At 40.9% G+C, this 13,971-nt stretch overlaps 1 protein-coding gene across 3 annotated transcripts in view; it reads right to left on the bottom strand.

The window, feature by feature from the left end:
- rad50 (RAD50 homolog, double strand break repair protein) overlaps positions 1–13,971 on the bottom strand; it is a 141,320-nt gene that overhangs the window by 33,188 nt on the left and 94,161 nt on the right. For all 3 annotated transcript variants that reach the window (XM_048543747.2, XM_048543748.2, XM_048543749.2), the window contains exons 17-22: positions 13,559–13,752; positions 12,317–12,427; positions 11,788–11,880; positions 11,586–11,699; positions 3,329–3,456; positions 284–508 (exon numbers count right to left, since the gene is read on the bottom strand). In XM_048543747.2, coding sequence (XP_048399704.2) covers positions 284–508; positions 3,329–3,456; positions 11,586–11,699; positions 11,788–11,880; positions 12,317–12,427; positions 13,559–13,752 — 865 coding nt within the window. The remainder of the gene's footprint in view (positions 1–283; positions 509–3,328; positions 3,457–11,585; positions 11,700–11,787; positions 11,881–12,316; positions 12,428–13,558; positions 13,753–13,971) is intronic.

Below are 13,971 nucleotides of genomic sequence, written 5' to 3'. Positions count from 1 at the left end.
TGACAAATTGGGTCATTTCAGGACATGGAAAGGTGCCATCTAACTACGAGGTGCTGTGAAAATAAACATTGAAACATGTTTGGAAAATATATGATTCCATGCTTTACAGGAATTTCCCCAAGGTCTCTTTCAAAAACTGAGGATATTCACAATACTGAGCAAGAACAGCACCTTACACAATGTCACAAAGGATGAGTTGAGGATAAAAGATTCACAACTGCAAATGCTTCACTGGAAAGAACATGAATGTCTGAGAGATTCAGGAATACAGGTTTTTACTTACTGGTCCAGGGCCTTGTAATAAATATCCAGGTCCTTGTTAGCCAGTTCAGTTGTTCTCATTACAATCATTTTCTCCCGGAACTTTTCCTCCGCGTCTCTATACTGAGGTTCTCTCAGCTCCCTTCTGAAGTGAAGTATTTCCTCCGCAAAACCTTTCTGCCGCCCTTGAGCCAGGTTGCGATTTTTCTTGAAATCGTCCAGTCGCTCTTCCAGCTGTTTCCGCTCACTGCCGGTTTAAAATAAAACACTTGTCATACAAAATGAATGACAAAATTAACACTTTTGTAAGTGTGAGTGGGCAGGAACGTGTCAAGTACTGAACAGCTTTCTGCATCAGAGTTCAGAAATACACACATGGATGAATGATTTTAACCAGAAGAAATGGAAAATGGAGCTGTTTTTTGGCTCATGAAGATGTAGAAATGTACAGAGGGATGGAGAGGTGGAGATTGAGTGATAATGTCATTAGACTAGCAATCCAGGAATCCAGGCTAATGCTCTGGATTCAAATCTGACAATGGTGGAACTTGAATTCAATCAATTAACATCTGAAAAATAATATCAACATAATATTTAAATATATATTTAAATAAGTTACATATTTAGGAATAGAAGTATACAGCTTCCATAATGCCGACTGTCAAATTAATGCCAAATGCTGTAAAAATTCACCTTGATCATGAAGCTCCTTTCAGAAGGAAATCTGCCATCCGTACCTGGTCAGGCCTACATGCGACTCCAGACCCAAGGTGATGTGGTCTCTAAATGCTCTGATATATTCCTCTCAAGCCACCATTTCAAGGGCAATTAAAGTTGGCTACAAATGCCAGTGCCTACAAGAATTTCACCAAGGTCTCTTTCAAAAATAGTAGGGTACCATAATCCTAAGCAAGAACAGGACCCTTTACTATATTACAAACTATGAGTTGAGAGTAAAAGGTTCACAAATGCACTTGCTTCACTGGACAGAACATGAATGTTCTGCAAATGCCCACATGCCATCATAAAGAAAAGAAAACTCTTATTTTGAATTCAGATTCTATGTTTCTATGAGGGTTTGCTCTCATGCAGCACATGTACATATATGGTCAAGCAGGAAAAATATCTTCAGGTGTCAGCCTTTACTGAGAGGCAGCATACAAGTGCCTGAATGAAACCTCACGATTGGAAACACCAGTCTAAGATTTCAGCATGTGGACTTGGCCAAAACGGCAGTGCGGTTCTGAAGGAGCGGTGTGCTGTTGGAGGTGCCCAATTTCTGATGAGATGTTAATCTTTGGCCTTATTGCCAGCTCAACTGAAAGTACAAAGTAGAACCTGAAGAACATCAGGGGAGCTCCCATTACATACAGGTCAATATTTGTGAATATTCCTGTGAGCTTCCGGTACACAAATTGGCTGACAAATTCTGCCAATCAAAGCAAAGACTGAACTCCAAACCCCAAATATCTGCACTGTACTTTGGAACGTTCCAAGGATGTGAAACTGACTATATGACTGCAAGCTCCTTCTTTACTTAACGATTTTGAGAGTCAATGAAAATTTCACAAACAGCTTCAATCCTTTGAAATTAGAAAATCGACAAATCCTGACAGTGTCACTAGAATCCAGGGAAAAAAATATTTTATTCGGGTATAAGAGATAACAAGGTGTAGAGCTGGATGAACAAAGCAGGAAAAGCAGCATCATAGGAGCAGGAGAGCTGATGTTTCAGGCCTAGGCCCTTCTTCAGAAATGAAGGAGGGGCGTCTAGGGCTGAAACGTCAGCTCTCCTGCTTCTACGATGCTCCTTGGCCTGCTGTGTTCATCCAGCTCTAAACCTTGTTATCTCGGATTCTCCAGCATCTGCAGTTCCTACTATCACTGAAAAAAATGTTTTATTTTGTATATTGGTCTATTTGTTCCTGTTCACATTAAGCAATTCCATTGTGGGGGGAAAAAAACTCTCAAAACCATTCCTAGGAATCCCTACATATCCCCTAATTTAGAGGCACAATTGACTTAATGTAGGGAGAAATTTCAGATCTCCTGAAGGGATTTTTTTTGGCTGCGATTGATTGGCTGCAGTGGGAGACTGAACAAGGCGCAGGGCCCCATGAAAATCCTGTCACTGAAAGGAAAGACCCATAAAATAATCTTGACACTTGTTTTCATTTCAAAACAGTGGCAGAGATTCACCATTGTTGCTTTCTGCAAGGATGAAACTGTCAAATCTAAGAAAAAAAAAATCAGTTTATTAACACTAGGACCCAGATGTTCTCCAACAAAGTGAAGTGAAGTTACCCTTTTAGAGCCAGTCCTGAGGCATAATTTGTGGGGGTAAAGTACACTCCTAATTCCTCTCCCGAAGCCAGTGATGAATTGTCTGCCTGAACCTTTGCAGTCCTTGAGGTGTAAGTACATCCTCAGAGCTGTTAGGGAGGAAGTTCCAGGATTGTGACACAGTGACACTGAAGACAGTGACACAGGAAGTCCTCAGGTTGCAAATGAGTTCTGTTTTGGTGTCCAATCAAAAGGAATAGCACAATGTAAAGCAGCCATTAGTAAACACAAGAAATGTTTTAACGCCAGGTCTTTAAAACAGTAACCATATATGGGGCTCGGGTGAATTTGCAGGTGATGTGTTCCTATGGATCTGCAACTCTCAAAATTGAGGGTAGAGATCACGGGCTTTGTTGGTACTTTTGCAGGCCAAGTTACTGCAGTGCATCTTGCAGATGGTACACACAGCTGCCACTATGCAGTAGTGGCAAAGAGTGAGCGTGTTTAAGGTGATGGATGGGATGCCATTCAAGACAGCTGCTTTCTCCTGGATGGTGTTGAATTTCTTCAGTATTGTTGGAGCTGTATGCATCCAGCTTAAAATCACGCCTGTCATTTTACACGTTCTCCAAAAAACTAGTTCCTCTGTACTCAGGGGCAGCCTACTCAAGTAAAGGTCTAAGCATATTTTAAGGAATCCATGAGATCCCTAGCGTTAAATATTGGCAACAACAATTCAGCATTTGCGGAAACTTATACTGCGTATTTTAAAGCTTTGTCATACTTCCTGAGATGCATTATTTTCATCTCTCCCATCTCTTTTAAAAGCTCCTTCCTCCTGGTCTCCACAACATTCAATTCTTCCATTCTCTTCCGGAATGTTAAGTTATCCTGCAACCAGCGCTCCTCAAGCTGTGAGATGCAGAAATATAACACAACTGTGGTTATTCTGTGCTGCATTCATTCACCAGGTTGACATACAAAAACTGCAAACATATGCAGGCAAACTGAACAGAAACATACTTGAGAGAATTTTTTTTAAGAATGCTCTTCGCAGGCTGGCAATGGAGGCTAGTTCAATAAATATAATCAGGGCTGAGCAGCAATTTTTAACTTACAAGGGCATCAAAGATTATAGGTACTGAAAACAAAGTGACATAAAGGCTACAGTACAATCACCTTAAGTGGAGGAGCCAAATGCCCTATTCAAACCATTAACAGACAGAAGGCTTGACTAACCAGTTTGCATGAAAATAAATCACAAAATAATTTGCCAACAGCACACAAAATGCTTGAAAGACTATAAGTAAGTGGGCAAAAGATTGGCTTCCATCTCATGCACTCCTGCCCCATTTCTTATGATTTTGAATACATTAACATTTGCACGGAGCAAAGGAGTTGACTTTGCTTTGTGTGAAGTGCTATAGGTTTGGCAGTTAAACACAGCCCAAAGGAGCTGACATTCATTAATCTCCACGATGGAATTAGCATCTTGATGCCTAGCTGCTGAGTTGGTTGCCCTTGTGTTGGAGCTGGATCAAACACAGACAGCAACACATAACTAGGTTTTGTGTTTCAATTAGGTTAGGTAATGTCACTAGGTGTGATTGCAGCATTACACAGAGCTGCAGACATCGCTGGATTAGGGTTAAAGAATGCATGAAAACTCACTCATTCACCTCCGACTTCTGTGGGAAGCTTTACATAATGGGCCATGCCAGAGCTGAGCTCCGTTGTACACTGGCTCAGTGTAATGGCCAACCTACCCGAGAATCACAGAATCTCTACAGTGCAGAAACAGGTCAGTTGGTCCTTTGAGTTCACACTGATCCTCTGTGTTTGGTTGATTGAGCAGTTACCAATTGTAACTCCATTCTGTCTAAGGCCTAATTTTAATCTAATGAAAAAGTAAGAAAACCAGAAATTGCTGGGAATACGCAGAACATTATGGAAACGTCTGTGGAGATAAACACAACCAATGCTTCCTACTTCTATTGACGGGTCACATGTCTGAAAAGTTGGGAATGTAACAGGTTTTGACCAAGGGATGGGTGTAACAGGGACAAAAGGAAGGTCCAGAACAGAGGTGGGTGACAGGAGAAACTGAATGCTATAGAATAGCAGGATCCCTACAGTGTGTAAAGAGATCGATCAACTCGTTCATTCTGCACCAACAACCAAAAGAGCATTCCAAGCAGACCCAACCCCCCACCCAATCCCTATAACTCCACATTTACCACTGCTACCTGGTCTAGCCCAGACATTGCTGGACACTAGGGGCAATTTAGTATGGCCAAATCACCCAGCCTGCACATCTTTGGGTATCGGTAGAAACCAGAGCACCCAGCAGAAATCCACGCACACACAGGGAGAACGTGCAAACTCCACACGGTCACCCAAGGGTGGAACTAAACCCAGGTCCTGGCACAGAGAGCAGCAGCAGTGCTAACCACTGAGCTGCCAGGCTGCCCGTGCAGAAGCATAGGACAACTACAGTGTGACTAAAGGCCATTCAGCCCATCAGTTCTGACTTAGTCCTCCAGGGTCAAAAGGTATGGAGATGGAGCGAGAAAAGAAACCAAAAGATGCTGTCAACGGCAAGTGGAAAGGTAAGAGGGAAAAAATGAAACATGTAAAACAGACAAAATGGGCACAGAGTGTTGTCTGAATCTGTAGAACTCAATTTGGAGTCTGGAAGGCCTAACTGAAGGATGTTCCTCAAGTGTGCCTGGAGCTTCAGTGCAGATGCTCAGCAGCCTGAGGACATAGGTGTCAGCCTGAAGCAAGGTGGAGCATTAAAGTGGCAGGCTGTGAAATTCAGGGTCACAATTGTTGACCAGGTGCAGTGCCTTGAAAAGCAGTCACAAAAACTGCGGTCGATTTCCCCAGTGTAGGTTTGCCTGATTGTGAGCACTTGTCTAGGTTGAGATCAGGCTGTGTTAATTGCTTCAGCTGTCAAATGGAATTTTTCTGCACTTTTGTCAGAAGCGAGCATTCCCAATCAAATCTACTCCTTTACGGATTAGAGTTTACAATCCTAATTCATTCTCTAATTCACATTTATTATTGGTTATGTTCAAACTGGTAATATGGGCAGTCGGTGAGAGAAACACAGACGTCAGAGCAGTGCAGGTAGTGGGCAAAGAGGGCTCCGAGTTTGATTTTAGTTGTCTGTTGGGAAATAGAGCAGTTGTACCCTGACTCTTAGGCAGGAAGTTATTACTGATGATGAAGGAAAATAGAAATGCATTCTTACTTGTAGGTTGCACAAAAATTCTGCTCTCCTAAATAAATGAAAGCTTGCTTTGAACTTACTTTTCAAGTAAAAATATTTCTCTCCGTCATAGCGTTTTGAATTTCCAATTGAATTGTTTTGGAAACTGATAATAATCACCTGCAGGAACGTATAACCCCTTTCTCTCCCCTTCCCATCCCAAACCTACTCAAATTTGTTTTTAAACACTGAAAAATCTTTTATCTTGCATCTCGAAGGATTTGCTTTATTGATAAAACCTTTGAGTTCTGCCATAGTGAGTTAAATAAAAAGTGTCATAAAGAAACACTTATCAGCGAGATCTATCTAGCCGCACAGATAAAGTACAATAAATCTTCAAAAGTCCCATCAATCTGCTTACTAAAAGTGAAGCTTGAAAGACGAATGTAATTTCCATTTTTGCAACAGTAAAATGTTTTCTGAGCTATAATAGCAGTCTCTTGGAAAGACTGAGGACTGCCTGGAATAACATTATTAACACTTAAATTCAGAATTTTAACTGAAGTTCTAAACTTGATTTTTGTTTTGAAACCTTTATTCTTCCATGGGATCTAAGCACCACACAATTTATTGCCCATCCCTAATTCCCCCTAAACCGAGTGGCTTGTTGGCCATTTCAGGAGCAGTTATGAGTCAACAACACTGCTGCAGGTCTGGAGTCATGTCCAGACCAGACTGAGCAAAGATGGCAGACTTCCTTCCCTAAAAAAAACCCACCAAGGAGCTAGATTTAACAAATAATTACAACAGATGGATATTTGTCATGGTCAACACTAGGACCAGCTTTATATTCCAGATTAATTCGGAATTTAAATTTTTGCCAGCTGCTGGATGTGAACCTGTATCCCGAGGGCATTATCTTTTAGCATATGTCAGTTAGTTCAGTTGGTTGGATGGCTTGTTTGTAACATGGAGTGATGCGAACAGTGTGTGTTCAATTCCTACACCGGCTGAGCTTACCATGCAGGGGCTCACCTTCACAACCTTTGCCTTGACTGCAGCACAGTGACCCTCGTGTTAAACCATCACCAGTCACCCCTCACTAGTGACAGCAGACCTTTGACCCAGTAGGACTACAGCAACATAAACCAGTTCAGTTACAGTGTCATGTCCTCCCATTTTTTAATACATAAAAAGGTCATAACTTGAAATTCAAGCATTAAAAGATAAGGCAGTAGCAGTAGCCCTTCATACTGGGTATCGATACCAGAAAATAATTACAAAAGCCAGAAGCAAACAAACAATCAGCATCTCCAACATACACCACATTCCAAAAGAACCTTCTAGATTGGTCATTTGTTGCTGTTCATGCTCCATTTACACCTCTGATACCTCCAACACACTCCTGCACATCAACATATTTTACCTCATGCAAACTCCAGGTCATCTCATCCAAAATTCTGTCTTAAACTGCAGCAAATCTCATTTCCCTATTATCCCTGTGCTTGCTGATCAACATCAGCTCCAGTCCACCTAAGCAAGCTCTTCCTGTCCAACAACACACTAAATACCTGCGCTCATCTCCTTCTACTCTCTTGACCATCCCTAGCCTTAATCATTCCACTATTGGCATCTTGCTTGTAACAGCCCAAGCTCAGAAATTGCCTTTTTTACATCAATCAGCCTCTCGACTCCACTTTTGCTCTTTATGACATGTCTTAAAATTTAACTCTTTAAACAAGTTTTTGGTTAGCTGACCAATTATCTCCTTACGTGATGGGGTGTTGTACTTTGTCAGATAATTCCCCTTTGAACACTTCCGGACAGTTAATGACATTAAAACTGCTCTATATTTTTGTATGGTTGTCATACATCACTCATTATGCCTCTCTTCAGGTCATTGCTAAGTGCTAAATGCACAAATGGTGGTCTGCCAATTCATTGGTTTTCTACTGATGTCTTGTCCATAATGAAGAGATGGTCTATTCAATGGTCCATCTATATTCGTACGTCACTACTTTCATTTATTGGTGACAAAGATACAACTAATAAATCTCCAGAAGTTCCAAGTTTAGACCATTCATAACTTGTTCAGTGATGGAACTGCCAGCTCACTATAAAGCAGGTCCTTTGTTCTCTTCTCATTACCCTCACTACATAACACTGAGAACACTCCGCTCAAAAACTATTTCACATTTCCCAGGCTGACTGTCCGATTTCAAATTAAAGTCACTGCAAATCAATATCATTGCACCAAGCTCGCAATGCTATTGCAAGAAACTGGTTATAAAGCACACAATAAGAACCTCAGCACTCAGTGGGGGATGCACAACCTAGTTAGCTCAACTCTATCTGAAATAATTACAAATTGTGTGGTATTCTCAAATATCTAATGCCATGAACGACAGCCTTGTAGGAGGCTTGCAGTTCTGAAACCCAGTGGCAATCACCACACTGCCACCTGTCCAATGCTGCAGAATTTCTATACTTTACAAACAATTTTATTCCTACAAGATAAAAGCATGTGAACAAGAGCTTAGAGGAACGTAGATTCAACCAAGACATTTTCATCTTCTTCAAAGCCTGCCCATAACTTCCAATTACAGTTTTTATTTTGTGTGCGTGTCACACACACACACACACACACACACACTTATATGACATGGTGGCTCAGTGTGCCTCACAGCACCAGGGATCCGTGTTCGATTTCACCCACAGGTGACTGTGTGAAGTTTGCATATTCTCCCAGTGTCTGCACAAGTTTCTTCCCATGCAAAATTGCCCAGTGTCCAGGGATGTGCAGGCGAGGTGCGTTAGCCATAGGTAATGCAGTGATACACGGATAAAGGAGGGGGAGTGGGGTTTTGTGAAAGCAGGCCATTCGCCCCACTGGGTCCACACTGACCCTCTGAAGAGATTCCCAAACTGTAGAGATTCTGTGACCTTATGATTAAAGAATGTGAATAGGTCATTTGGTCCTGATGGTCTTTAGCACTACTTTTTTTAGAGTTTTTTTTAGTCACTGGTTGTGACTTATATTCATTATCCATCTCTTAAGAGGGGAGTTAAAGGGCAGCCAAGAGTGAAACACATTGCTGTGGGTCTGGAGTCACACGTAGGCCAGACATGAACTACAGCTTTAATTCCTTAAAGGACATTAGTGAACCAGACAATCGACAACAATTCCATGGTAATTGTTAGACTCTTAATACCAAATTACTGAATTCAAATTCTACCACTTGATGTGGTAGGATTTGAACCCAACCCTCAGAACATTGCCGAGGTCTCTGGATTAATAGTTTAGCATTATGCCACCTCCTCCTGTCTTTTTACATCTAGCCTGAGCAATACATCCTCCTATTCCTCCTTTCCTTCTGCAGCTTCCCCTTAAATATGTCTTTTCTATTCATCTAATACTGAACCACTCTGTGTGGTAGCGAATTCTGCATTATAATTACTGTCTGAATGAAGACTTTTCTCCTGATATCTTGACATAATTATCACTAAGACACTGGATTTACTTTGTACTTCACATTCTTTTTGGAGTGCTGATCTTTTAAATTAGATTTTATGTAACAGGGATAGATTTTGTCATAAAGATGGATTTGTGTACATAAAGCGCTGGTCAGGACTTCCAAGTTTCTCAAAGCACTTTGCAAACATCAGACAGATTATTCAGTACTGATCTCTATATAGAACAGTAACAGTTTCATTTATCTTTCATTCAAATACAAAGTATTCAAAAAGGAATAAGTAAAGCTTTTCAGATTGAGCAAAAACCTGACACAGTCAAAAAGGGAAAAGTGAGAAGCTGATGATAAATTTAGAAATTAGTCCCACTGTTCACATCAAAGCATCATTTTAATCACAACTTTTGTTGCATATCTGGCAGTGCCAAACACAGGCCCAATGCAGATCCAAGCTAATTCTTTCCCTAAAAGAAATATGTAGGATCTTCTAGTTTTCAAACTTTATCACTGGAAATTCCTCTTTTTCCATATCAGCATGGAGGTACCAGACTGAATAATAGTTTCAGTGCACTATCTTACAATGAACAGACACTGAGAGAATGTAATACAAGTTCATTTACCGCACGCCCCGCCCCCTAATCGAGTCATGCTTTCCTAGACATCTTGAGGCTGTGAAAAGCATCACACAAAGTCAGCCTTCCCTATTTCACCAGAAGTACAGCTTGCAATTGAGGATTATGGCGTGTGCAGGAGGGGGTCAGCTCTAACCCTAACCATAACCCTACTGCAGGTGAAGGGTGAAAATTTGGGTGTGGGGCAGCACAATGGGCAGATTGAACCCAACAACATCTTTGTAAAATGCCAAAGACCTGTACATGAAGGGTCTTGCTGTTAGAAAGAGCTGGTTTACTCCATCTATCCCGATCACATGAAGGAAATGCTTCATTTACTGCATCAAAAACACATCAACTAAACAAGATCAAAGCCATACCAATGGAATTTCTGTGGCTGCAATAATCTAAACAATTAATACTTCATAAGCAGGAAAACACGGAGACATTATGAAGGTATGAATCATTTGCCTTTTTTTAAAAATCCAGAATTCCATAGCATTCTTCCAGTCCAACCGCTCTATCGCCTGTGCTTATAAAGTTAAATAATTCCTTGTACCCAACTCACTGATTTAATCACAATTCTCCATAATTTTGCCTTACCCTTGCTACTCTTCCAAACCCATATTCTTGCTCACTTTAACTGAATTTGATTTGCTTTATGCTATCTTCTGCTAACAACAGTGCAGTCTTCAACTACCTTGCTCCTAACATTATTCCTAATCGCTCTTCACTGCTAAAACTTTTCCTTCAAAAGCTTACTTGAGACCTGTGCCATTGACCACATCCATTGGTCAGTTTTCCCAATATCTTTTTCCCTAGATTTTCTCACTTTATTCTCAGTTCCACCTGCCATCACTTTGGGATATTTTGTGGCTCTAAAGAAACTATAAATATTCTGGTGACAGGTGAGTGAGCTGAAGCGTTAAAGTTCTAAAATTCTAATAGGGCTAGATACAGGGAGGATTCTCCTGGTTGGGGAATCTAGAATCAGAAGACACAATCTCAGCACACAGGGCAGTAACATAGCAAACTCGGAGGGTGGTCTTCTTGTGGAATGCACTAGCAGTTTTATAAAATCAAATGAGGCAAAAACAGGTGAATAGTAAAGGTCTTTCTCCTAGGGTAAGGGAATCAAAATCAGAGGCCATAGTTCTAAGGTGAGAGGAGAAAGGTTTAAACGGGACCTGAGGGGCAACAGAGGGTGGTGCGTGTATGGAATGAACTGCCTGAAGAAATAGTAGATGCCGGTCCAGTGACCACGTTTAAAAGACATTTGGACCGGTACATGAATAGGGAAAGATTTAGAGGAATAAAAAGGACCAAATGCAGGCAAGTGGGACTAGCTTAGTTAAAGAAACCCGGTTGGCATGGAGGATTTGGAGAGAAGCGAGTGTTTCTGTGCTGCATTCTTCTATAACACAGAAGACTGTATCACTAAGAAAATTCATGACAGATTTTTAGATATTCAAGGCATCAAAGGATATGGAGAGAAAGCTTGAGACAGAGGAGCAGCCATCATCATATTAAATGGCATAACAAGCTCAATGGGCTAAATGTCTCCAATTTCTGTGTTAGCTCTGTTTCCCTCTTTAGAGATGCTGCCAGGTTCATTGGGTTTCATAAAAACTTTGTATTCTTTAAGATTTCCAGCATCCACAATAATTTTGTCTTTGGATGTAGTTTCAAGTTGTATAAGTCAGATTGTTTCAGAAGTAGTTTATGAAAGTAAATCGCTTCCCTTACTTTCTGTGTGTTGATGTCCTTCCGCGTAGCCTCCATATCTTTACGTATCCTGTCTCGATGCTTTTCAGCTTCATTTAGCTGAGTCGTGGTGTCTTGAAGCTCAGATTCTTTTTGCTTGGAAAGTAACAGAAATACACAGAAGTTAAAACAAATCAAGAGCATTTCAGGTAATAACTGCTCATCTGTAAGTTACTGAGTCTACCTTTTTGTGTTCATCTCTTCTTTCCTTGATGTATTTCTCAATTTCTCTTGCATAATCATCAATATTTTTGACTTTTTCTTTTATTTCATTTATCTAGACCAAAGACAGTTAAAATTTCAATTAATTCAAAATGTCAGTTTATACAAAACTTTTCTTCTTTCCAAAAGCATGCTTGTGTTTTCTTCACAATGAAGATCTACAGTTAGCTGATGAAACACACAATTAAAATTGGTCCAGATTTGTTCCTTTAATCCGAGTGTAAATAAAAGCCTGGCAAGACCTAGAACAGGTACATTTGAGTGGAAGCTTGTCAAACTCAATGGAAAAAGGAGTAGAAGGTTTTCACTTTTGGGATTGGAACAGTGAGGGGAGAGGCATGAGAAGCCTTGGCCAGCTGAGCCAAATGGTCTGTATCTGTGCCACACCTTCACCATAGAAAGCCACCAACACAAGCATGCACATTTGATACCTCTTCTGGAACTGCAATTCAAAAATCTTTAGGTTGGAATTCAAGCATCTTATGTCTGACCTTATCTTGTATCTCCTTGCAGCTCGTGTTTTTCCTCTCTATCAGATCCTGTTTTTCTTGCTGTAGTTTATCTAGAGCTGCAGCTAGTGGGGGTAACTGTTCCTTAGATTCCTGCAAGAGAGCAAACTCATATTTAATGGACTTTCTATTTTTTTCATAATCCACTTTAAAAAATTGTATTACTACTAATTCCAATTTAAATTTAGATTCACGCATTTCCTGAGGGTCTCTGCTGGAACAAAGCTGATTAAATGGCTTCTCAGTTGAAGTAATGCTCAACAGCTCATCTCAAGGGGACGTCCTTACGGTAGATAAACGGGTGAGATGTTGTGTTACAGGCAAGAGTAGTCCTCATGTCCCCTACTGGTCAGTCTTTTTTTTAAACGATCATTTATTGCCCATCCTTAATTGTCCAGAGGGCAGTTAAGAATCAACCACATTGCTGTGGCTCTGGGGTCACATGTAGGCCAGACCGGGTAAGGATGACAAGTTTCCTTCCCTAAAAAAGGTGTTAAGTGAATCATATGGGTCTTATCAACCAATAGTCGTCATTAGATGATAAATTCCAGGTTTTTAAATGAATTCAAATTACACCAACTATTGGGGTGGGATTCGAACGTGGGCCCCAGAACATCATTCGGGTCTCTGGATTAACAGTCCAGCGATAATAACACTAGGTCATCATCTCCCCCAGAAAGACTTCATGCACGTCTTTCCCGTGAACAATGAGAGACTGTTCTGGAGAGGGGCACCTGGGAAGAACAGGAAAGAGGGTCAACAAAAGCCAAGTGCAACTCTACCCCCACCTACTTTTCATTTGGGGGCGTGACAACAAAATCAGGAGAAGTGTCTGAAATGATGGTCCAGAATAAAGCAACAAGTATGGAAGTCTCTAAACACAGTCAAAGAGACCTTATGGGATATTTGAGATGCAGACGTATACAGTGGACCTCTCAGTGTTACTTCCGACAGGTTTCCAGAAACAATTTCTACCATGTTTCAGAGGTTTGCATAAAAAAATGCCACTGAACCTCCGCTTTAAATTTTCATGGATGGAGCCCACAAAGGAATAAATATTCCAACTTAAGTGGAAGAAATGAGACAAGTCGGACAATGTAGGATTGAAACTGAGCATGCAGCAAGTGGCTGCTTTGTAATGGAGACTGCAGGATAACGAAACGAACAGCGTAGGGCAAAATAGTTTGCTCTTGAAGGACACAAACCAAATTAAAAACTACTAACTCTTATTTCTCTTTGTAGGGACTGAACCTCTGTGGAAAACTCAGCACTCTGTTCTTCCAGCTGCTGACGTCGCTGCATGTTGCTGGCGATTTGGAGTTTCTCAGCTTGGACCTCGTTGACAATACTCTTCAGAAGCTGGATCTGCTCTTGGTGATCTTGAATCATTTTCCGCTTCAGTTCTATTTTATTGCACACTACAATGGAAACAGCAATATCACAGCATGTTCACGTCAAAGGTCATGTCTCCAACAAGGGCTGCAGATTTTCATCAGGCGTTTATGAATATTCAAACAACAGTTTTGGTTTGAACCTGATTTGTGTTCCATCTGAGGAGCCCACCTATCAGCAAGTCCTCCAAGTGGACGTCTGTCTTGCCGAGTTATCAGTCAAACAATTCTAATGCGCAGTTGACA

The sequence above is a fragment of the Stegostoma tigrinum genome, chromosome 13 (genome assembly GCF_030684315.1).
Source record: "Stegostoma tigrinum isolate sSteTig4 chromosome 13, sSteTig4.hap1, whole genome shotgun sequence".
Lineage (NCBI taxonomy): Eukaryota > Metazoa > Chordata > Chondrichthyes > Orectolobiformes > Stegostomatidae > Stegostoma > Stegostoma tigrinum.
This window is presented reverse-complemented; position numbering and strand designations above follow the sequence as displayed.